We start from the raw sequence: 25,475 nt of genomic DNA, 5'->3' as shown, positions 1-25,475 counted from the left end.
GGCACAGTTCTAGGCCTTGGAGATACAATGAGGAATAAGACCCCCAGGCTCACACTTTTTTTTTTTTTTTTTTTGGTAGCACTTTTTTTTTCTTTTGGTCACAGCTTTATTAAAGTGTACAGTGAAATGATTTTTAGTATATTCAGAGTTGTGGAGCCGACAGCACAATTTAAAAAAATAATCCATATTTTGCTTTTATCCCCCCGTTCCCTCATCCACCAAGCAACCATAATTTTGCTTTCTGGGTCTGTATATGTATTTGGCCATTCTGGATATTTCATATAAATGGAACCACAATGTGAGGCCTTTTGTGTCTGGCTGCTTTCACTCAGCATGTTCAAGTTTCCTCCATGTTGTAGCATGTGTCAGTACTTCATCTTCATGGCTCAGTAATAGTCCATTGTATGGGTTATACCTTATTTATCCATCACTTGAGGGACATTGGCTTGTTTCCACCCTTGGCTATTTATTATGAATAATAATTTTGTATAAAATTTGTACAAATTTTGTGTAGAGTTCTGTTTTCATTTTTCTTGGGTATATGCCTAGCTAGGGGTGGAATTGCTAGGTCAAATGGTCACCCGGTGTGCTGAACTTTTTGAAGAACTTTCCAAAGAAGCTGCACTATTTTATATGCCTACCTGGTGTATGAGGGAACACATTTTCATTTCCTGCCAAATCAGGTCCATTTTAGATTTTGCTCGAGGCTCTTAGTAAACAACAGAAACTCAAGATAACCGTACTGGCGAGAAATTAAAGACTTGATTAATATTCTTTGAGGGTCAAACCTTTTACTCCCTAAGCAGCATCTCTTTGGACCACAGGGGAAGCTGGTAGGCCCACAGGGGTGCTCAGGCGTAGTAACCAGCTTAAGCGGGAGCGGGGAGGGGGGCTTAAGGAAACCGGGGGCCGAGCGTCGGGGTCCCCGCGCCCTGCGGACCCGCCACGCTGCCTAGGCTCGACGCCCGCCGTCGGCCCCAAGTGACGCTTCTGCTCGACCGGCCGGGGGCCCTGTGCGTCCGCGGGCCCCGCCGAGTTGGGCTGTCGGCGAACGGTCATGCTGGGTGCGGGGCCCCAAAGCCTGCGAACCGGGCCTTCGCCCGCCAGGCGGCGGCGCGACTGCTGGGGGCGGGGGACGGAGGCCGCGCCCCCGCGCCCGTCCCGCCCGCGCCCCGCTGGGGGCGGCGGCCCGCCCCGAGCCCGCCGAGGCTCTTCCGCGCCGGCAGGGGCAGCAGCGGGAGCGGCGCGGGGCGGAGCGGCGCGAGCGGCCAGGAGCGGCCCGGCCCGGCCCGGCGCGGCGGCGGCGGCGGCGACGCCAGAGCCCGAGGGCGCCGTTCGCGAGGCCGCCGCGGGAGCCCGGCCACAGCGCGGGGAGGCCTGGGGCCTGGAGGCCGCCGCTGCCGCCATGCCGCTGCTCTTCCTGGAGCGCTTCCCCTGGCCCAGCCTCCGCACCTACACGGGCCTCAGCGGCCTGGCCCTGCTCGGCACCATCGTCAGCGCCTACCGCGCCCTCAGCCAGCCCGAGGCCGGGCCCGGGGAGCCGGAGTCGCCAACGGCCCCGGTGCAGACGGAGCCGGCCGTGCCCGCCCGGCCCAGCGCCGGCGGCCCCCGGGCCCGCGATGTGGCCCAGTACCTGCTCTCAGACAGCCTGTTCGTGTGGGTGAGCGAGGCTGCCCGGGCCGCCGCGGGGGAGCGGGCCGGGAGGCGGGGGCCGCCATGTCACCCATTATGTGCGGGGGGCGTGGCTGGGCCGGGGTCGCCTCCCCGGGGCCCCCGGGTGCGGGGCCTCGGGGGCGGGGTCCGCCCGCGAGCGCGCCGCCGGACGGGAGGCTGAGGGGCTGGGGTGGCCGGGGGGCGCCGAGAGAGCGGCGGGGCCGAGAGCGGCGGCGACTTGAGGAAGGGGCTCCGGGAGGCGCGGAGGGCGCGAGGGCATGCGGGGGGGTGTGGGGTGGGGGTGTCCGAGGGACCCCGGGAAGGAAACTCGAGGACCCCCGGGAGCCGGTTACTCCGGCGGTTCAGTGAATTGTGGAGGGAAGTTGAAGCTTTTCTGGCTCGGTTGGCACGGGAATGTTGTTAGCGGGGTGCCAGTGAGGAGGGGGGGCAGAGACGAATCCTGGGTTGGCTAGGGGAGAGTTTGACGCATCTGGGTGTGTTGGGACATTTCTGCGAGGAGCCTGGCTCTCTCCCATAACTTTCTTTCTTTCTCTCTTTCTCTCTTTCTCTCTTTCTTTCTTTCTCTTTTCTTTCTTTCTTTCTTTCTTTCTTTCTTTCTTTCTTTCTTTCTTTCTTTCTTTCTTTCTTTCTTTCTTTCTTTCTTTTTCTCCTTTTTTTTTTCCGTTTAGTATATGATTGCCTGTTTCGGTCAAACACATACAAACCGTGCTTCCTTTCCTGTTGCCTTTACCTGGTGATTCATGACGGCTTCCTTTGATGTCTGAGGGCAGTAAAACATTCGGAGTCAAGACCTGGCTCATCGTTTTCACTCAAGATTTTCTCCTTTTAGTGATCCAATTTAAAACGACGTTTTCACTTTGTCTGCCAGTGCCAGATAAGCAGCACCTACAAGGCATAAGTGCTGGTTTCGCTTGTTAGGACAGATAATTTCAGGCTGGGCAGATCAACAGTATTTTGGCTAAAGAACTTTGCTTCCACCTTGGCCTTGAATGCCGTGCATGTACATGCACGCGCGCATGCACACACACACACGCACACACACGCGCACACACACAGAATGATCAGAAAAGTTGCTCCAGGATTTAGGTCTGTCATTTGGGTTTACTGTGGTGTCTTGGGGCTTGTCTTCTCCTACAGTTCCCATTTGGGGTTAAGAGTAGGCTGTAAATGACTAAGATTAATATTCCAAGGATAGAGAATGATATACAACTCATTTGTTATAATTAGTCCCACTGTGCTTCATCAGGAAGCTGTGCGATTTATGAACTCGGTGGGCTGTGGATTAAGTCTCCTGGTCCTTCTGATGAAGAGATTAGTAGAAGGCAGTGAAGGGTGAAGCTTTATTCTTTCACTGCTGTGTACTCGACCTTGGTACTGTGTAAACAGTAGGGAAGAAGGGAGAAGAGAAAGAACTCCGCTCACCTCTCTTTTGTCTTATCCCCGACCTATTTTTTCATTTGAGTTAGGAGGTAAACAAAGTGATGTGAAGTGGTTCTGCCAAATGTTAAGATTATAATGTATTCTTTGATACAAGACCTAAATAAGCCTTTGAGACAGAACCACTATAGGATACAACAGCTATTAGTACTTAGTGATCTTCCCCCCCCCCAGGAGTTTTTTGTTTTTGTTTTTACCAAACTCATGTTCAAATTCCAAGGTTAACCCCTCTTCATAAAACACTTCACGAAGCCTGTTGATTTCCTACGAAAATTATTTCTTTTAAGAAAATTTCCATTTTCCCCCAGCTTTTTCATTAGAGGTCTTACCTAAAGCAGCTTTCTCATTTCTTCCCGATCTGTTGATGGTTTTCCTTTTTCAGTTGATCATCTTAACGGTTTTTCTAACATCTTTCCTCATGGTTTTCCCACTTCCATGCTGGCCTGCCTTGGTTTCTCAGACCCTCCACGTGTGCGCTGTAGGCTTCCCTCAGCACCCGCGGCATAGTTTCTGCTTCAGTAGCTGAGCAGGAGCCAGGGTCTCAAAAGCCTCCTTCCTTAGCCTGACAGCGTGATTGAGTGAGTATATGGTGGGGCCTTGGTCAAAATGGATCCCTTTGGCACCCTGCCCGAAGACATTCAGATTCAATTTTTTAAAAATCAAGCAAGACAAAACAGAAACTGATCTTTCTGCCAGTTTGCAAATCCTGCTAGCTGTTATTTGGCATATTGGAATCTCTAAAACTTATCTCTGTAGAGCACAATTTAAATTAATATGGGTCTGATAGAGTCTCAGGAGGTTTTGATTAACAAACTCAATTCAGAACCTTTCAGAGGTACCATTTGGGGCACTCTGGAGGGCATAGCTGTGAACCCTTTCCCCCACCCTTAAAGCAGTCCATATACAAATAAAGCAAAATTTGGTAAGTGATAATAGATACAAAAAAAAAAAATATGGCAGAGTCTGGAGGAAAGAGACAGTGATGCCTAGGGGAAGGATGCTTGGAAGATGGTATTTGAACCCAGCCTTGGGAGGTAAGAAGGATCTCAGCAATCAGCATGGTGTATTACAGAGAAAACAGCGTGTGAAGCTCGGATGGTGTATGGAAGGTAGTGCAGGGCCTGTGCAGAGCGGCCCGTAAACCGGACTCTTAAATTACACCTCTTCTGGGTCCCATGATTAAGAGTGAGTTTGGGAAGGTAAAGGGGAGGCCCAAGAATCACAGGAGGTGAGGGAAGTAACCAACCCCTATAAAGGTGTATTTCTCAAAATGGCAACCTAGTACTTGAAAAATGTATTTTCTTAGATTGTATCGGGGATCAATTCAAGGGGAAGGGCAGAGCCTTGGTATCTTCATTTCGATAAATGTCCCAGGTGGTTGAGAAATAGATTAGGGAGGATAGGAGGTGGGGTGAGGGTCAGATTATGTAAAGCTTGCCAGTCATTCTAAGGAGTATGGACATTATTTTGTGGGCCATAGGGTGTAAGTGGGAGTGGAGGAGAGGAGGGGTTGTCATGATAAGGTGGTTTTCTCAAGGGTGACCTGCGGGAGCAGTGGTGAGGATTTACGTAGGTCGGGAAGAGGCCAGGAGATGTTGTGAGTTAGACCTCCCCCAGGGAGGTCTCTTCAGGTGGCCCTCTGGGGTGGGTGTTGAGAACAGGTTCAAGGGGGTCTCACACTAGCAAATCCCCAGGTTCGATGTGATCACTTGTTTCTTCATGTCTTTCTAGAACTTTCATTCTAAAATTTCATTCAAGATTAGGTTTTGTTACTCATTTCTAGGCTTATTTTACACTTGTCGGGTGACCCTTCTGTTAAAGGACCTCTTGATCCGCTCCATATTGTTTTGAATTATACAGGTGTATTTGACTTTTCCACTTCTTAATTCGTATTATTTTCATTACTGTCTCCTTTCTGGTTTTTTATTTTCCTTTTTTACAGATTTGCTTCTAAAATTGTAAGAGCAGGACATGGTAAAATGGAGAAATGGGAATACAAAATAAGTGTTAAGGTTCTGACATAGTTATATGCAAATTAGGTAATTTAAATAGAAGTCTCTAGGGGGAAAAAATCACCAAAAACAAAAATTGTGAAAAGTGAACTGACCATTTAAAGCAGGGATGGGCAAACTGGTGGCCTGTTTGGCCTGGCCTGTTTTGTACAGTCTGTTTAGCTAACAATGGTTTTTATATTTTTCAAGTGTTTTTTTAAGGGGAAGGCTATGTGACAGCATGTGGCCTACTGAGCCTAAAATATTTATTATCTGCTAGCCCGTTAGAGAAAAAGTCACTGACTCGTGCTTTAAAGAGTCTATCTTAATATAATTACAAAACTTCAGGATTGAAAATAATTTACAGGTTTGAGTCTTTATGAGTTGAATATTCCAGTGAAGTTTAGAGAAAAATATTAGCTTTAGAAATGTTGGGGCAGCTAAAGAGAAAGTGTAAATTTACACTTCTAAATAATAGGATATAAGCCTAGATAAACAACTTAAAAACATAGGAAAGATACTCTGGGTGACGAGGAAAGAGACAATTGGATTGTTTGTTACGTGCATGCTGAGTGCTTTGTATACATAAACTCACTTATTTCCCCTGATACTGTGAAAAGAGGAACACTGTCATCCATGTGATAAGGGGGAGTATGCATCTTTGCATTTTATTTTGTTTTATTTTTTATTTTTTTAAGATTTACTCATTTATTTGAGAGAGAGAGAGAGAGAGCGAGCACAAGTTTGAGAGAGCAGGGTTGGGGGTGCAGAGGGAGAGTCTTTAGCCAATTCCACACTGAGCGTGGAGCCCAACTCGGGGCTCGATCTCGTGACCCTGAGATCATGACCTGAGCCGAAACCCAAGAGTTGGACACTGAACCAACTGCACCACCCAGGTGCCCCTTTACTGCATTTTATACTTGTCGCAGGGAGCCTGCAGAGAGAGAACACATTCCAATTGTTCGTACAGGGAAGAGACAGACAATGGTGTGTGGGGAGGAGGTGGTGGCTAGTGCTGGTGTTAAGTAGGAGACTGAGAAATAGCCATATCGATCCTGTTCTTGAGGCAGTTCCTGGTGCTTCCACCACATTTCATCACAGGCTCATAAATAACACATTGGTGGCCAGCGTTTTACAGGATCAAAAATACCTCCAGGGTTACACCGTGATAAATGTGGCTAAGATATTCAAGAGAGTTATCTGCTCTCTTCTGTTATCCTCTCAGGCCAAACTGTCTTATAATTTAGTTTCTATTGTTCTCAAGTAGCGCAGTAGAACCCTTCTGGGAGGGAAATTTTCTTATGGGGCCTTAGAGGGAATTACTTTAAGCCTGATTAAGTAGGCGTTCCTTGGGTCACTACTATCTGATGTTTTCTGTTATAGGCCGCTCAGGGACAAACAAAACTTTTTATTTTGTGTAGGCTAATGCAAAGGAAAGGTGTTTGGTGGGGTCTTAAAAAATATTATTTAAGGTTTTTACATTGCCATAGATATGAGAAACTTTTCTGAAGCCTTTTAATACAGTAGAAATACCATGTAACAGGATCACTCAGGCCACCCAGTTTGGGTTTGCTAGTTACCAGTCTCCCATCATGGTGAGAAAGATAAATGTGGAATTTCAGAACTGGTCAGAAAGTTTAATAGACTCTAAATATTAGAAAAATTAATTAAAAAATAATGCGTGATCACAGTACGGAAGTCAAAAGGGACACAAGTGAAGTACTGTGAAAAGTAAATCTTCTGCCTCCCTTTTCCAGAAGTGGCCATCACCACTTTCTTTCTTTCTTTTTTTTTTTTTTTCTTAAAGATTTTATTTATTCATCTGAGGGACAGTGAGAGAGAGCGCATGAGCAGGGGCAGAGGGAGAGGGAGAAGCAGGCTCCCCTGCTGAGCAGGGGGCCACCTTGGGGCTCGATCCCAGAACTGTGGGATCATGATCTGAGCCGAAGGCAGACACTTAACTGGCTGAGCCACCCAGGCGCCGCCCCCATTACCATTTTCTTGTAATTATTGCTAGTGTGAAGTAGAAGACCAAGAAACAGCCAGGCTGATAAGTCCTCGACACTGTTCACATCTATGATTATACAAGTGTGTCTGTGTGTACATATGCATGTGCTGTCTCTTTTCCATACAGGGTAGCATGGTAATGGTGTTTCTACACCTTCCTTTTTTTTTTTAGTGAACAATTAACCTTGAAGGTTCCATACAACGCTGGTAAATAGAGAGCTGCTGAGTTAGTTTTCCTGGCTTCATTGTATTCCACTGAATGGCTGTTTGGCAGTTCATTGAATTTGTCTCCCTGACGGATGTTAAATTGTTTTCTGCTTTTCTGCTATTAGTGAACAGTGCTCCAGTGAACCATTATCTTTGCATTTAAGTCTGGATTCTGCCTGCAAGGAAAAACTAGCTAGTTGCATAGAACAGATAAAATGAAATTAGTGCTTCTAGCGTGGTCTGTGTGGATAAAGTGGTGGTTCAGGCCAGGCACACTGGAGGTGAGCCTTGTTTTGATTATTGGAGGTGAGAAGGTTTGTCCTGATTCTGTGAATTTACATCTGGGCTAAAGTGTTGCTTCTGTAAGAATATTACTGGTTGACCTAGTGGGATCTGATTTGGGATTTGCTTTAATGTATTCATTTATTTAGTTTTTTAGAACGAAACATTTTATTTCAGTTAGAAAACACCACTGATCTCATCCCCAGTAGAAAGAAATATCCATTTATTTATCTTCCTCTCCTATTCAGAGGCCCAGGAACAAATGATTTTATACAGTGTGAAATTTAGCAAATGTTCACACATAGAACCATGATAAAAAAAAATTTTTTTTAAAGATTTTATTTATTCATTTGACAGAGAGCACAAGCAGAGGGAGTGGCAGGCAGAGGGAGAGGGAGAAGCAGACTCCCCCACTGAGTAGGGAGCCCCATGTGGGACTCCATCCCAGGGCCCTGGGATCATGACCTGAGCCAAAGGCAGACGCTTAACTGACTGAGCCACCCAGGTGCCCCCCAGTTTTTTTTTTTCTGTACAGGTGTTTTTGTTTTTGTTATTTAATTGAAGTATAGTTGATGGGATTTGTTTTTAAGTGAGGAATGCTACAATTATGTTTCTTTCCATATTTGTAATTTTTCAAGGCTTTATCAGTTTTAAAGTTGAGAATTTATCATATATTAAGTCATTTTTCTATAAATAGACATAGAATAAGTAGTTATTAATAATCATTAAGGTGTTTTTAAAAACACTTTATTCATCATCTTAAAATAATTTTTAGTTGCTTCCAATTCTGTGTAGCTCTAGTTTTCATATAAAGTTCACAAAAGGTTAGCTCTTTCTTTTTACATAAATTCCCTTTTTAATATCAGTATATTTTCTCAAGCTTTTTTCCCCCTTCTTATCCTTGCTAATTTTTAAATCTTCTATTGAAATTAAAATAAGAAATGATTATCTATGAGTGATGGGATTATGACAGACTTTCACTTTTAAAAAAATACGAATTTTTTAAACTGTATATTTTAACTTTAAGAAATGTAACTGAGAAATAGTAAATAATACTTTACTTTTTGTTTTGTAACCCAAGATATATGAGAATGTGCTTTTGGATAGAGCAATGATTAAGCCACCCCAAATTTACTTTCTTCTCCTACATTGACTGCTCTCCCAGCAGCCTGCTCGGTATGTGGTTAGGTGCTTATCAAGTTCTGTGTCCAGTAGATTCTAAAAGCTCTTTGAATGCGGGATCTAGAGCTCCCTCATTTCTCTTAACCTCCCACATGCCTTGGACAAGTAGGTGCTTTATTTCTTTATTTCCTATGCCTACATGCAAAACCAGCAAGAATTCTTTTTTTAAATTGTGTTGTAATTAGGCTGGAGGATACTTGGCTGACTTAAAAAATTCTGTTCAGGGGCACCTGGCTGGCTCAGTCGATAGAAAATGCAACTCTTGATCTCAGGGTTGTGAGGTCCAGCCCCATGTTGGGGTTAGAGTTTACTTTAAAAAAAAAAAAAAAGAAAGAAAATCTGCTCAGCTAGGAGACGTGGCATGAAGGGTTGTGGTTGTGGTTTTGTCTGATGAAGTTTTTCTTGATTAACATGACTAAAGTTCCCATTGGCTGGTTTAGAACAGTGAGAATGAACGTTCTCCACATATTTCATCTCCTTAAAAATTAGTATTCTAAGCTAGTTTGTGGACCGTTTTGAATAGCGCTGTTCGACAGGGAGTCACAAGTTAAGGATATAGAATGTTTTGGATAACTAATTTGGGTTTTTTCCTGATTATTTGCAGGATTTAATTACCAGAGCAGTTTCAGCCGAACTATTTTTTTTTAATTCTTTAAAAATATATCACACATTGTCTTGTCCCATTAGGCAGAATACGACTAAACATAATTTAGTCTTTTTGTAATGAATCGGAGCTGCCATTATATATGTTCTCCCAAAGAGGTGGGTGCTGTGAAATACAAAGGGGGACCTGAAGAGATAGATCTTAAGGAGCTTGTTTTCTTGTCTTACTTCGTCTGTCATCTTTTTTTTTTTTTTTTTTTTCCCCCGTCCACAATATCATTTGCTTCTTGTAAAAGTACAGGGAAGAATGACCCGGGGGGGCACCTGGGTGGCGCAGTCGTTAAAGCGTCTGCCTTCGGCTCAGGGCGTGATCCTGGCGATCCGGGATCGAGTCCCACATCAGGCTCTTCCGCTGTGAGCCTGCTTCTTCCTCTCCCACTCCCCCTGCTGTGTTCCCTCTCTCGCTGGCTGTCTCTCTGTCACATAAATAAATAAAATCTTTAAAAAAAAAAAAAAAAAAAAAAAAAAAAAAAAAAAAGAATGACCCGGGAAGAAGAATATGGCCACCTTCCAGTCAAGTTAGTGAATCAAAGCTTGAGGCAGTCTTTACATTGAGTTGGGGTTCATTTCCATTTGCTCTGAATAAAAGTCATGTTTACTGTCTTTATCAAGGTCCTTTTGGCTTTTGGGGTCATGCAGAGTTTTAAAAATCATTCGTGGATCAGTGGTAAGATGTGCCCTACTAGTTTCTCGGTCAAGGGCAGTGCACTCTTTCATTCTGTGAGCGTTAAAATTTGTTGTTTAGGTGTCTGGATACCCATCTCATGATTATCTAAGAAAAGAGAAGATTTCCCACCTCCTGTTGAAGAAGGCCTTGGTTTTGCATTGGTGGCTCTAGGTTGCCCTCCAGTTCTCAGATACACCTGCCAGTTTGCTCAGTTCCATTCCCCTCTGATGCCCCAGAACCTTTACTTGAAGGCCAAGAATGAGCATGGAGAACATTTATCTTTTGTCTGGCAGATTGTCCCGTGTAGTACATATATGTATATACACATATCCCTATATATATTTAGGGGTTCTCCATTTTTTATGGGCTTGTGGCTTTTGACCATCAACCCTCTCCTCCTCACCTGTTTGTTTGGCGGAGCAGAGTAGGATATCTGGATGCTGGATTTTAGTTGGTGATAACTTCAGCTTCTAGAAAAGTTTTCTTCAAGGCTATCAAAATCTTAATGTAGGAAATGATACACCTAAGAGATACCTACGGCTTACAAGGTGCACACAGTTTTGTACGTTCAGTGCAAAGTTTACGTACAGTTCAGTAAAGGCTGAAGGGGAAAGTGGCCTGCTGGATGGTACATATTGGGACGGGGCTCTGAACTAACTGGTAAGCTGGTGCCTCTCCTTCCCTCCTCATCTCTACTCCCACCACCCATAAAAGTGTGCCCCTTCAAATATTACTTATGTTGTATTGGTAGGGAACTGGAGAGGTTCAGCCCTTAGAAATGATTGTTGAATTCCTCATACAAAATTTTTAGAGCTGCTTTTATTTTTCAAGAGGAGGAAGTAAACTTACTTTCTTTGGTTTGCATACAGGTTCTGGTAAATACTGCATGCTGTGTTTTGATGTTGGTGGCTAAGCTAATCCAGTGTATCGTGTTTGGCCCTCTTCGAGTGAGCGAGAGGCAGGTAAGTCCGAACAGCAAGGATGGATTCTAGTGACCAGATTATTATTTTTTTTTCAACTTTGTGTTTCGTATAGTTTTAAACTTACAGAAAGGTTGCATGAATACTCTGGAGAGCTTCCATACACCGTTATCCAGTTCACAGTTGTCAACATTCTGTCATTTGTTTTCACATTTGCCTTTTATTTATATTATACATATGTTTTCTGATCCTTTTGAGAGTAAGTTGTGGACGTCATACCCCTGTACCTCCAAATACTTCAGTATGTCTTTCCCAAGAGCAAGGACATTTTCTTACGTAACCGTAGCACAGTGATCCAAATCAGGAAACTTAGCATTGATAAAATACTTTATGGAATCCACAGTCCATATTCAGTGTAGCCAAGTTGTCCCAATATGGTTCTTTATAGCTGTTTCCCCCATGACGTTCATGAATGTAGTTTTTAAAGAAGCATAGATTTGTTTTAGTTTGAATAATGATAAACATCACACTTTAAAATGTAGGTTCTTGTCCAAAGGAATTACCAATATAGATTCTTTTCCAAAGGACGTACCGAGATTTAAATTTCTCTCTTTGGACAAGTAAATTAAGATTCGTCATTCCACAAGCAGAAAATTAGGTGACTTGTTTTTGTTTCAGGTGGGAGAGTCTGACCTTGGAACATTACTCCCAGAAGGTACACCTGTCTGAGCAGGAGACACTTTTATTTTTTTATTTTTATTTTTTTAAAGATTTTATTTATTTATTTGACAGAGATAGAGACAGCCAGCGAGAGAGGGAACACAAGCAGGGGGAGTGGGAGAGGAAGAAACAGGCTCTCAGCAGAGGAGCCTGATGTGGGGCTCGATCCCAGATCGCCTGGATCACGCCCTGAGCCGAAGGCAGACGCTTAACCGCTGTGCCACCCAGGCGCCCCAAGGAGACACTTTTAATAAAGAATGTACCACAAGCATACTGTGCAGATGGACAGTCCCCCAAGGATTTTAGCGTAGAATGTAGAATGGTATGTTTAAAAATAAGAATTTAGAACTGGCCTTAAAACAACAACATACAAACAACTAGATTTCACTTTATCTTATCCCAGCGATGAGACACAGGGCCCTGCCCCCCTGAACTTACGTTGGCCTCACGCCTTACATACCTTTGCAACCCAAGCCCCCTGTTATCAGATCAGCTGAGGTCCTTGTTCAGAGCTAAACCGAGGTTACTGTGTGGCTGAGCCTTGGATGCTGTTATGAGCAGGACTGTTTATTCTCCCAGAGAGTTTTCATTAGTGAGTATTCGGTACTTTCTCCAAAATATCAACTCCAGAGGTCTCCCAGGTAGCATCTGTGGAAGGTCGTTTTGGGGTAGAAATCAAAAGCTCCTTTTGATCTTTCTTTCTTTGTGAAGAAAAACTTCTGGCTTGCAGGCCAGAAATTGATCAGGCCAGGCTAGCCATCTCCATGCTGGTGGATTGAGTGGGCACCAGTGGGCCTTAATCTACTGTTTTTGTTTTTCTGAAATGTTAAATATTGGCTCAAAATTTTCAGAAAACATCACCTTGGAACATTACAGAGATTTTTATGATACCCAGAGGTAACAGGCACATCTGTTATCCTACTTCGCATTTTTCAGTATAGATCACAGCTTTCATTTGTTTTATTTATTAATTTAAAACTTGTTATTCGAGTATAGTTGACACACAGTGTTAGATTAGTTTCAGCTACACGACACAATGATTCCAATCTCTATACATGTGCTGTGCTCACCACCGTGATGACTTTTTTTTGGCTAAGTGTCATCCAGTGGCATTTATCAAGCGCTAGTTTGAGTGAGAACTCTGCAGAGCTGACATGGGTTTGCTCTGTGGGTGATTCAAAGAAGTTCAAGAAATAAAGCCATGCTCTAGGCCAAGACATTGAATACTGAAAGTGGGATAAAAATGAAACTGTTCCATGGAGGTTTAGAGCAAGGAATTTTTTTTTTTAAAGTATATAATGCCTACTATGGCACATGTCCAGGCAGCATATGTATATTAGCTTAGGTAGTTTCTCCACCAGTCGTGGGAGTGGATACCAGGCTCCTAAGGCCCATCTTAGAGATGGCGAGACCAAAGCACAGGAACGTTAAGTGACTTGTCGCAAGTCGCACAGCAAATACATGGTGGGGTGAATATTCAAGACCCACAAGATGGCCCAAGATGTGCTGGGTTCACCTTGTACTTCACTTGTCCCAGATTTGGAAACAGGCCTCACCGAAGATTCCTAGTTCCATTTGTTCTTTGTGCAAATGGTGTATAGTCAGGACAGTGCGTAAAAGTTCTCAAAATAATAATCTTATCTTTTAGTAGTCCTTCATTTGTTACACATTTAGGCTCAGTTATTTCTGTTTCTATTTAGTTTTGCTTTTTTTTCTTTTAATTCTTTGAATTTGTGTAACATTATATGGTTCAGAACTATTTCTGAGAATATACTTAGGAGTCCTGTTTCATTCTTACCTCATTACTCAGTTCCCACCCCTCCCACAGATGGCTCGATCGGGTGTTTTAGGGCCTAGACTCCCCTCCTTGACCTTTTTTCTTCAGGGTAGTGAAGATTTTAAAAACTGGGTATCCTCCATGTAGGCAGAGCACTCTCGCACTGGCCCTGGGAGAGTGTTTATACAGCTTCTTTGCAAACCAGGTGAGTGGCACCTACTAGAAACCATAAACACGTTCGTAACGTTCGATTCAATAACGCTGGAGAAATAGAAACTTTGGCAGAGATATTCATTGCAACATTTTCCGAATGGAGACAAAAACAATTTCATTGTCCATCTGTAACCACATTAAAATGGTATATTCACGGACTATTCCCTGGTACTGGTAAGCTTCTCACAATATGAGAAGTGAAATAAAGCAGTGTACAAAAATTAAGGTTTTGCACATTAGAAAGAAGTCAAGAAAAACGCTAAGGCATCATTTTTGTTTTACTTTTCTTACCGATTATAGGCTGGTGAGTGAGCATGTGTTATTTTTTAGTCTGAAGGTTGTCTAAAAAAAAAAGCCTAATCTTTTCTGTTGTTTACGAATCCGAAGAGCAGAAGTACTAAAAATGATACTTGTAGCCATCACCATTTTTACAATTTTGTGTTGAAAGTATTTATATTATTCTTAATTACAAGGTACTGGACTAATATCACTCCCCTTTTGATGGCTAAAATTTTATAACTGACTGAAGGTTACAATCCAGAGTCTACACGTGGCTTTCTAGGTGCCTTACCTTTATTCTTTAGAGAGTTTATTTTTTTTCTTTACCTTCTAATGTCTTGCCGCCAAATGTTAGAAAGCTGAACGTAGAATATATTTTCTCCAGAGCAGCCGGTTTTTGTTGTGTTAACTTCTCTTAAATAGGTTAGATGTAATACTAACCTTTATAAATGTTTGTCTTTTCAGCACCTCAAAGACAAGTTCTGGAATTTTATTTTCTACAAGTTCATTTTCATTTTTGGTGTGCTGAATGTGCAGACGGTGGAAGAGGTGGTCATGTGGTGCCTCTGGTTTGCTGGACTTGTATTTCTACATCTGATGGTTCAGCTCTGCAAGGACCGATTTGAATACGTGAGTTTTTAGCCAAGCTCTCTGCTTGCTCAGTCACACGTTTGCAAGGTTTGAATCGTGTTAAGATGAAGGAGCCGTAACGGGCACGTCCTGGGTAGGTCTCCAGGGCAAGGCTCCTAGATCAGGTAGCCACCGCCCATTTCTTGAGGAACTTTCTGCAGCGGCCAAAGAAGGCAGGATCAGTGTCTGTGCCAGAGGTTCCCTCCCCTCCCCACTAGCAGATTGCGTTACAGCGCGCGTGGGGTCAGTTCACCTGCACAAACTGTTCTGATCACAGCGCGAGGAAAGCTTAATGTACACACTGAATAAAAGCGGCTGTCTTCCAGATATTTGCTGTTCTGGTCTCCTTCCGTTTTTTCCCTCTGATTCTTGGTGCCTTCTTTTGGACTAGTCTACACTGTTTCCACCCCTGGGCAAGGACTGAATTAACCCTCTTGTCTCCCTGGGTCCTGAGAGAAGTGAATCCTTCTCTGTCTGGGTACAGGGTCTGCCTCTTGGCTTCAGGTCAGAGCTGTGGGGGGAGCCCTCACTCTTTAGTGCCCCCGGACGAATGTCATGGGTCCTGGGGAAATGCGCACCTACAGTTCTGCCCCTCGGTTACACCGCTCCGGGGCCTTGTGTGCTCCTCGTTTCACCTGGTGCTTGGGGACAGGTGGTTCCTGCACCTCCGTGTGAGTTCATCTCGGTCGGAAAGCTGTTGAGGGTCAAGAGCAGGAGTGCCCAACCTCCCCTGCTCAGACTCCCAGCCCCAGGCCTCTGTCACCCACTGCCGCCTCTCCTTGTATACTGTTAACGTAGCTTTGTGATAGGGACACTCCACACCTGGATGACATTTCCGTTGTCCCAGCCCTCAACACTGTAGGAATGTTCTCCAAGTGAATTTTCAGGAGGAGAGAGAGGGAGAGCAAGATGGAGAAAGAAACACAGCAGAACATGGTGGGGTCCGGATTGCTGTTGAACGTTGAAGGAGAGAGTTACATGGCTTTGGAAAATTGCTTGGAGAGAGGCTTAGCATCCCCCCGGTGGTAGGGCATCCTTGAGAATTTGAGTTGAAAATATGATGGATGTTGTTAATATTCCGTAAATTAAGTGATAAAAATCTCTAAATATCCGCTCGCGCTCATAGGCTGGTTGGAGAATTTTGACCATCTGGCGATGGGGTGCATTTCTGTGCTTGGCCTTTGGCGGTGTTGCTAAGCCCGGATTCCTGAGCAAAGGCACCAAGACTAACCTTGAGCTTCTCAGGGAAGCTGAACACTGCCGTGAAGAGGAATGAGCTTCCTTCTCCTGTTTTGTGTGTTTCAGCTTTCCTTTTCTCCCACCACACCCATGAGTAGCCACGGGAGAGTTCTGTCCCTGCTGGTGGCAATGCTGCTTTCTTGCTGTGGATTAGCGGTCGTCTGTTGTGTCACAGGCTACACCCATGGGGTGCACACGCTGGCTTTCATGGCAGCGGAGGTAAGACGTGCGCGCGGCTCTTGGTTCTGATCACACTCCTGTATATTTCCAAGTCACCCATGCAGTGACAGAGGGATGTTAGGTCTTTTGTTTTAACAAGCACATTTTGAATTCCTTGCTTTTGTGTTGGGTACTGGTATTGAAGGGAAAAATGTATGATTTCCTGTAATCCTTGCTACAACATAATAAAAGGTAATTCTTTTTGCCAGCATTTATATAGTGCTTACTGTATGCTGAGGATTGCTCTAAATACCTGATATATATTGACTCATTTTATTATTCATGTTTATAAATGGGGACTGGTGTAGAGGGTGCGGTGAATTATTTAAGCTTTCAGAGCGAGCAGTGGCACAATCCAAAAACTGGGTTTTCTATTTAGATAGGGTGTAAATTAAGATTTTATAGAAAAATATAAATATGTAAGCCATATTCTTTATTTTGGAAGACTAATCTGAGATATTCTTGTATATTTTAAGTTTACTTTTTGAACCTTTCTGAAAATACCAATTTTGGTTCAATAGAAATAAACATTTTTTTGTATGTCCTTATTTTCAGTTGCTATCTTTGCTGTTATCCTCAGGCCAAAGGCAAAATATTTTTATCTTTACAATAATTGCTACTATTAAGGAAAAAAATGAAATAATCATTAAAGTTAATTAACTGATATCAAAACACTAAGTTTGAACTACTATTTGGGAATTTGTTAGAATTGGGTTAAAATGTATTGGGGTGCCTGGCTGGGTCAGTCAGTAGAGTGTGTGACTTCTGATCTGGGGGTTGTGAATTCGAGCCCCACGTTGAGGGTAAGGGTTTATTTTAAAAAATTTAAAAAATTTTTAAAAATTTTGCTTAATAGCATTGATTTCAGAATATGTTGCAGTAGTGTAAGTAAAATTAGGAAAGGAACGTTTAAGTATTTAGTAAAACATTCGCAGTTCTAAATGAATCCTGTCTGTGTATATTTCTCTTGAAAAAATCTGTAAAAATTTTTTTGCACTGATTTGTTAGTTTGCTTTAGATATGTTTTATAATAAATCCCCATTTGCACGATAGTCTCGTTTTTCTGCTTTTTACTTTTAATTAATATTAAGCCAAACTTTGGAAAAGGTATATCTAAAAATAAAGATATTTAAATTAGGCCTACTGGATCATACCATAGTACATATTTTCATTTTAGCTCATTACTGTTTTTTAAGATAATAATGTTACAGATTTTATATTTTGAACTTAATCATATTTTTATATTTATAATGTTTCTCTAAGTAAAATATTTTCCATTTATAAATTGGGATTTCCAAATCTCAATGTAAGAGATCTATTCGTAGTTTAAGAGGAGATTTTTAAAATATCAATTTCTATAATGTAAAATACTATGAAGGGCTTAGTTTATTCTTTGTTTCCTTCATTCTTTTTGGTTTTGTGTACAAGGGGAGTGTACAAAGCGTCACGCAGAAAGCAGGTACTCGTCTTGGTTGGGGGTACCTGAACTATACTTTGAGTGTAGGATGACCAAGTATTCAAACACCCTTTGAGGTAATCAGTGGTGGTGACTTCCTGCCGTACAGAACAGAAGGGATTGTCAGAAGACTAGAATGAACGTCAGCATTGTAGAAGGCAGCCCCGGGAGATGGCCAGGGGTAATCAGTTGTCACCTATTAACAGAAAAAGAAAGTTGTTTTCTAGGTCACGAAAATATTCTGTGGAAATTTGAAGCAGATAAAACATAGTTGGCGAGCTTAAACAACCTGCTTTTTTTCCTTTCAGTTTTGTTGTGATGTAATTGACTACAGCCTAGCATAAGTTTAAGGTGCACAGCCTAATGATGAACTGACGTAGATTGTGAAGTGATTATCACAGTACGTTTCCTTAACGCCCATCATCTCATTACAGATACAGAAAAAGGAAGAAGAGGGTTTTTTCCCTGTGATGAGAACTTTTAGGGTCTACCCTCTCTGCAACTTTCAGATATCAGCCATGTTAACTACGGTCATTAGTTGGACGTGACATCCCCAGTCCTTATTTATCTTGTAACTGGGAGTTCGTACCTTCCGACCACATTCATCCCATTCCCCCGCCACACCCCCCCCTTGAATAACCTGTGTTTTAATTGAACTGAGAAATGCTTGCCTCTTATCTTTTTGTAAAAGTAAGTTTGGCCTGCGTAATTCCAAATTTTACTAAAGAAAAAATACATCTTTCTTTATAGTCTCTTCTTGTGACAGTGAGGACTGCTCATGTGATTTTACGGTGAGTAGAAATTTGGGAGGGAGGCGATTGAGGTCTACTCACTCCTACAGTTGATTTTAAGATGTCACGTGTATAAAATCTATAAACACGTGACTATACGGCATCATGTTGAAGCCCAAGTAAACTGCAACAGTAAGTTACTAAAATGACATTTTCTGTGTTCACTGCAGATACGTAATTCACCTCTGGGACCTCAACCACGAAGGGACGTGGGAAGGAAAAGGAACCTATGTCTATTACACAGATTTTGTCATGGAGCTCACTCTCTTGTCCCTGGACCTCATGCACCATATTCACATGTTGGTAAGCTTCCTCAGAAGGAGCTGTAACAGAGAGCTAAGTGTTTTAGAATCAGGAACCCTGGTTAGTCCATAAGAAGTGAAACATTTGTAGATAAACCTCTGGGTATAGAATAATGGCGTGCACTTCGGCTGGAGCCCAGCTCAAGGAGGAATTTACTGTTCTCCTAGGACAGTCCGTGAACTCCACTGACCAAGTCACTGGTCATTCTTCTACCATGAAATTAAAGGGATTCCGTATGCTCCCCCAAGTTTCCATGGCTTCTGATACGTAGCAGTTACTTTGTAGGGGGTAACGGGAACTCTTGCAGTGTTAGCTACTTCGTGAATTCATAAATTTCCTGCTTTATAATTAAAGAGAAGGCATTCGTACTTAAATCTCCTACTTCATTGTTCACATTTTACTTTGCTGTGCAAGAAATTACAATGTTGAAAATCTGCTTCCATGGTTAGCACTTCAGTGATCTAGTAATGGTGAGAATCAACATATTTGGTGGGCTGCTGATTTATACTATAAGCCTATTAAAGATGCATTTAAAAATTTCTGGGTTAGGGGTGCCTGGGAGGCGCAGTCAGTTAAGTGTCTGACTCTTGGTTTTGGCTCAGGTAGTGAGATCGAGCCCCAAGTCAGGTTTCACACTCTGCATGGAGTCTGCTTAAAACTCCCTTTCCCTCTCCCTGTGCCCTTCCCCCCCCCAAATAAATAAACTTTATTTTTACTTATTTATGTATTTGTTTACATAAATAAATCTTTAAAAAAAGGACTGGTTTAGACACAGGACATTTCTAAGTCTGCTTTTTGAAAATAACTTTGAAAACATATTTAAAAAGAACACGTATAGCTTTTGTTTAAAGCTCCCCCAAATGCCCAGGGATAACTGTTAATGTTTGTATTTATTGCTGCTTTTTATATTCAAATACATACAGTCATAAATCGAGATTGTATTTTGGACATACAGTTTAGTTTTGCTTTTTTTTTTGGCTAATGTATTACCTGTATTGTCCTATGCCAGCCACAGTTCTTCTGAACCATCGTAATGCCTTCAGGATAGGAACTCCGTCATATAGATGTATGATGATGTAATAACCAACCCTCAGAATGGGTACTTCGATTGTATTCAGTTGTTTGCTATTTTCACATCTTTAATTTTTTTATCACATTAGTTTTTCAAGATAGTTTTATCTGGCTTTTTTCACTTAAATATTTTCTCAGGTAATTAATCTTTAAAAATGTTATACATAAATGTAGTATATATTAATATATACCTTTATTTTATAATAAGTATAATTAATGATTATATACGATTACATTATATGAACTTACAACCTAACTATTTCCCTCCTGGGCATTTTGCTCATATCCTGGTTTTCTTTTTTATAATTGCATGGATGGATGTCTTTGGGCACAAAGCGTCTCAATTTCTGACTAGTCCCTGAGAAAAGATAGCCGGTGATGGAATGACTAGGCCAAGGAGTGTGTACTGTTTATGGCAGCGAGATGAATACGTGCGTTTGCTCGGTGAAAGATCTTCACCTTTACCACCGATAAGAGCTTCCGTTGCACACCTCAGCCTTGTCACTAGCAAGTTCACATTCGTTCTCACCGTGTGTTTTGCTCTCTCCTTCCTGCGAAGTTGTTTGGCAACATCTGGCTGTCCATGGCCAGCCTGGTCATCTTCATGCAGCTGCGCTACCTGTTCCATGAAGTGCAGCGTCGCATCCGCCGGCACAAGAACTACTTGCGCGTGGTGGGCAACATGGAGGCCCGGTGAGTGAGCGCATGCCCGTGAGGCCCTGCTGGCCTCGGCGTAGATCTTTCATAACAGAGCCCTGGTGATACGAGAACCGCTTTCGTTAGCTGTTAACAGAAGGGCGAAGAGAGTAGGTGGAGGCTCTGGAGGACTGCCGGGTGTGAATCCTCACCTGTGTGAGGATTTGCTGTGTCGTTTGGGGGGCACCTTAATTAAATCTCTGTGCCCCAGTTGCTTGGGCTCTAGGGGTGATAGCAGAGCCTTCGTCCTGGCACTGTTGGGAGGAGTCAGTGGGGTCATGCAGGTAACATGCCTAGAACAGTATGGGTATGTAATGGCTGCTCAAGAAATACTGGGTGGTTCTTAGTATGCCATTATTTTTATCATCATCATCATCATCATTAAGCGGAAGCTTCCTTGGGCTTCTGTGCTCTGTTTTGTGAAGTGGGTCTCACTTATTCCTTCCACATGCGTGTTTACACACATACGTGCTCTTAACCTCACTGAAGGAGGGACTGACTCACTTGCCACCCTGCAGGTGTGAGATCAGTGGGTATCCTTTTAGTGTCCTGGGGAACAGTTTAGCTCTCTAGGGGTGGGTCTTAACTCCTCTTGTTTGCCCAGAAATGTTCCCTCGAGTCTTTTTTAGCTAATGTGTTATGTTGAAGGAACTAACAGCTGTTGTTGAGACAGAGTTCGTTTCTTGTATACGTTTCTTGCTCTTTGATGGGCTATGAAGAGAAGGCAGGTGTAATGTTTTTGATGGTTGGGATGTTTAACTGAACCAGAGTCCAGTGTAACTGCTGTCGGAGGGGGAAGTTTATGACGTGGCACGCAGCGTACGTGTGTGGGATTGACAGAGGTGGCTGCCGGCTGCGTTCATGTCTTACAGGTTTGCAGTTGCAACGCCAGAGGAGCTGGCTGTCAACAACGACGACTGTGCCATCTGCTGGGACTCCATGCAGGCCGCGAGGAAACTGCCCTGCGGACATCTTTTCCACAAGTAGGGACTGGTGTTCTGTCCAGGGCATGGGGGTGCTTTTCGTGCCGGGGCTCCAGACCAGTCCTAGCAGGGGAGTGGGGACCTTACCTCAGACTGGCCGTGGAGCTGGTAGTGAGTGCTGTGGGAAGCTTTGGGCGGTCCTCCTCCATTCCTCAGCCTCTTCTCTATACGGAGGACCGGAGGACCATTCCCCACTCGCAGCCTGCCATCTTACCTTCTTGCTCTGCTGTCTTCATAATCCTTGCCGGTGTCAGCCCCGAAGTAGAACAGATATGCCTGTAAGATTTAAAAGAAGGGAATGGGGGGAATCCTTGCTTTCAAACGGCTTATGCGCTCATTGGGACAAGAGACTATAATTTTCCATTTTGCACATGTGCAAAAGCAGCAGAGAAACAACATGCCAGGAAGGTGGGGACTGCCCCAGGACCACTGAACAGTACAGAAAAACTGTGGCTATGTTGTCAAGGGGAACAAAGCAGCATTTTCAGAAAATCTTTTTTTTTTAAGATTTTATTTTTTTATTAGAGCACACACGTGCGCACACGAGTGGGGGGAAGGGACAGTGGGAGAGGGAGAAGTAGACTCTGAGCAGAGAGCCCAATGCAGGACTCGATCCCAGGACCTGGGGATCATGACCTGAGCTGAAGGCAGACGCTTCACTGACTGAGCCACCAGGGTGCCCTGGATTGGATGTTTTTTTGATGTTGAGGTTATCACTGCGGTTATCTTTGGCCTTTTGCATCTGTGATCATTTTTGCACATTGAGAAAGTTTTCATTTTTATATCTTTAATCTTCCTTTTCTCATTTTGTATTTCCAAATTGCTTTTCTTTTCCTTTTCTTAATATTAGAAGGGCTTTGAAGCTTGAGCATTAGTGGTTAAACACATATATTTTATGTAATTTGAATTTTTTTTCATTTAAACACTTTTTTAAAAATTTAAATTTTAGTTAACATCCAGTGCAATATTAGTTCCGGGAGTAGAATTCAGTGATTCGTCACTTACATACAACACCCAGTGTCATCCCAAGTGCCCTCCTTAAGGCCCATCCCCCACCTCCCTCCATCAGCCCTCAGTTTGTTCTCTAATCAATAAGAGTTTCTTATGGTTCGTTTCCCTCTCTTTTTTTCTTTTCCTCCTTCCCATATGTTCATGTTTTCTTTCTTAAATTCCACATGAGTGAGATCATATGGTATTTCTCTGACTGACTTATTTCACTTAGCATAATAGCTCCATCCACGTCGTTGCAAATGGCAAGATTTCATTTTTTTGATGGCTGAGTAATATTCCATTGTATATATACACCACATCTTCTTTATCCATTCATCAGTGGATGGACATTTGGGTTCTGTCCATAGTTTGGCTATTGTCGATAATGCTGCTGTAAACTTTGAGGTGCGTGTACCCCTTCAAATCTGTATTTTTGTATCCTTTGGGTAGTAATTCAGTTGCTGGATCGTACAGTAGTTCTATTTTTAACTTTTTGAGGAACCTCCAAACTGTTCTCCAGGGTGGCTGCACCAGTTTGCATTCCCACGAACAGTTCCCCTTTCTCCGCATCTTCGCCAACATCTGTTGTTTCTTGTATTGTTAATTTTGGCCATTCTTACAGGTTATGAGGTGGTATCCCATGGGGGTTTTGATCTGCATTTCCCTGACGCTAAGTGAGGTTGAGCATCTTTTCATGTGTCTGTCAGCCATCTGGATGTCTTCTTTGGAAAACTGTCTATTCATGTCTTCTGCCCATTTCTTAACTGGGTTATTTCTTTTTGGGGTGTTGAGTTTGATAAGTTCTTCATAGATTTTGGATACTAACCCTTTATCAGATATGTCGTTTAAAAATATCTTCTTCCATTCCGTAGGCTGCCTTTTGGTTTTGTGATTGTTTCCTTCACTGTGCAGAAGCTTTTTATCTTGATGAAGTCCCAGCAGTTCACTTTTGCTTTTGTTTCCCTTGCCTTCGGTGATGTGTCTAGGAAGAAGTTACTATGGCCAAGGTCAAAGAGGTTGCTGTCTGTGTTCTTTAGGATTTTCATGGTTTCCTGTCTCACATTTAGGTCTCTCATCTATTTTGAATTCATTTTTGTCCAGTTTCATTCTTTTGCATGTTGCTGTCCGGTTTTCCCAACACCATTTGTTGAAAAGGCTGTCTTTTTTTCCATTTGATATTCTTTTTTTTTTTTTTTTAAAGATTTTATTTACTTATGTGACAGAGAGACAGCCAGCGAGAGAGGGAACACAGCAGGGGAGTGGGAGAGGAAGAAGCAGGCTCCCAGCGGAGGAGCCCGATGTGGGACTCGATCCCGGAACGCCGGGACCACGCCCTGAGCCGAAGGCAGACGCTTAACGACTGCGCTACCCGGGCGCCCCTCCATTTGATATTCTTTCCTGCTTTGTTGAAGATTGTTTGACCGTATAGTCGTGGGTCCATTTATGGAGAACACATATTGATAGAATTTTTTATGTGCTGGATGTTCTTTTGGGGTCTGGAGATAAAACAGAAACCACAGATATGGTCTTTGCTTTCATGCAGCTTGTGGCTTAATGGAGGAGATGAACATAAATTAGCCGTCACATTTCTGAATGTATAAATATAAATTGAGCTAAGTACTCTAAAGGAAAGGAACGTAGTCCTTGAGAACTTGTAGCAAAGGAATCTGACTCAAGCCTGGAGGAAGTGACTCTTGGTGATGAGTGGGAGTTGAGTCAGCAAAAGCAGAGTGATCCTGTAGCAGGAGGGAATGGGGTGTGTGGAAGGAACTGGAAGAGAACTAGTCTGACTAGGACTTAGAGCATAAGAGGGGAGTGGTGTTTGCTGAGGCAGGAGAAGCAGGCAGGAGCTAGACCCTGCAGGGGCTTGAGGGCCAGTGGAAAATGTGAGAAGTCACTGAAGGGTTTTAGGAGGGGTTGGGGATCAGATTGGCAACTTGAGAAGGTCAGGAGGACTAGTTAGTAAGGGCTGCAGTGACTCAGGCGTGGATTGAGAGTAGCCTGGGCTACGGTGGTGGAAGGGGGTGGGGACAAATGCACAGATCAGAGGATTTGGAGGTGTGTGGTGTTGCACTGGCTGTGAGAATGAGGTCTAGGAGAGGAATCAGGGATTCTGCTGGTTTTGTGGCTGGGTAACTGCACGTATAGTGCTGCTGTTAGTTGAGGTTGGAAGACCAGAGAATCCGTACACATTTCTCCAAAGGAACTGGGAGACAGTTGGGAAGACTAACTCCAAGAGCGTACTTTAGTCTAGAAGAAATCTAAAGCACACGATTAGATTAAGTTTATGCTTTCCTTTTTTGATGAAGGCAAAATTCACAGAACATACAATTAACCATCTTAAAGTGTACAGTTCAGTGGCATGTAGTGCATTCAGTGTTGTGTAGCTGCCACTTCTTTGTAGTTTCAAAACTGTTTTCATCATCACAGCGTAACACCCCATACTCGTTAAAGTAATGAGTCCCCAGTTCTCCCTCCTCCATCACCGGGCAACCACGAATCTGCTTCTGTCTATGGATTTGCCTCTTCTGGACAGTTCACGTGAAAGGAATCCTACCTTTCGTGACTGGCTTCTTTCACTCAGCAGAATGTTTTCAAATCCAAGTTGTAGCAAATATCAGCACTTCGTTCCTTTTTATGGCTGAATTTAAATAATTTTATAATAATTAAGTAATATATTTACCCATTCATCTGTTGACAGGCATTTGGGTTATTGCTACCAATTGGCTATTGCAAATAATGCTATGATCAAATCTGTGAACGAGTGTCTGAGTACCTGTTTCTAATTCTTTGGGGTACATACCTACGAGTGGAGTTCTTGGGTCATATGTAATCCTATGTTTAACTTCTTGAGGAACCACCAAACTGTTTTCCAGCAGCCACACCATTTTACATCCCACCAACAATGTATGAAGGTTCTAATTTCTTCACACTTTATACTCGCGTTTATTATTTTTTCTGTTTTTCTTAAAGCTGTGCTAGTGGGAAGTGGTATCTCACTGGGATTTTGATTTGCATTTCCTTAATGATCATTGATGCTGAATATTGTGCTTGCTGGCTGTTTGTATGTCTTCTTTG

The 25,475-nt window shown here is 43.0% G+C and overlaps 1 protein-coding gene across 1 annotated transcript in view; it reads left to right on the top strand.

Moving 5' to 3' along the window:
- Positions 1-1,313: 1,313 nt before the first annotated feature.
- The window catches only part of AMFR (autocrine motility factor receptor), a 43,801-nt gene continuing 19,639 nt past the window's right edge, over positions 1,314-25,475 (top strand). Inside the window, exons 1-8 of the mRNA XM_026494785.4 lie at positions 1,314-1,660; positions 10,980-11,072; positions 14,485-14,649; positions 15,955-16,107; positions 18,314-18,354; positions 18,525-18,657; positions 20,288-20,421; positions 21,297-21,407. Coding sequence (XP_026350570.1) covers positions 1,406-1,660; positions 10,980-11,072; positions 14,485-14,649; positions 15,955-16,107; positions 18,314-18,354; positions 18,525-18,657; positions 20,288-20,421; positions 21,297-21,407 — 1,085 coding nt within the window. The 5' untranslated portion in view covers positions 1,314-1,405. The remainder of the gene's footprint in view (positions 1,661-10,979; positions 11,073-14,484; positions 14,650-15,954; positions 16,108-18,313; positions 18,355-18,524; positions 18,658-20,287; positions 20,422-21,296; positions 21,408-25,475) is intronic.

The sequence above is a fragment of the Ursus arctos genome, unplaced genomic scaffold (genome assembly GCF_023065955.2).
Source record: "Ursus arctos isolate Adak ecotype North America unplaced genomic scaffold, UrsArc2.0 scaffold_19, whole genome shotgun sequence".
NCBI classification, from domain to species: Eukaryota; Metazoa; Chordata; class Mammalia; order Carnivora; family Ursidae; genus Ursus; species Ursus arctos.
This window is presented reverse-complemented; position numbering and strand designations above follow the sequence as displayed.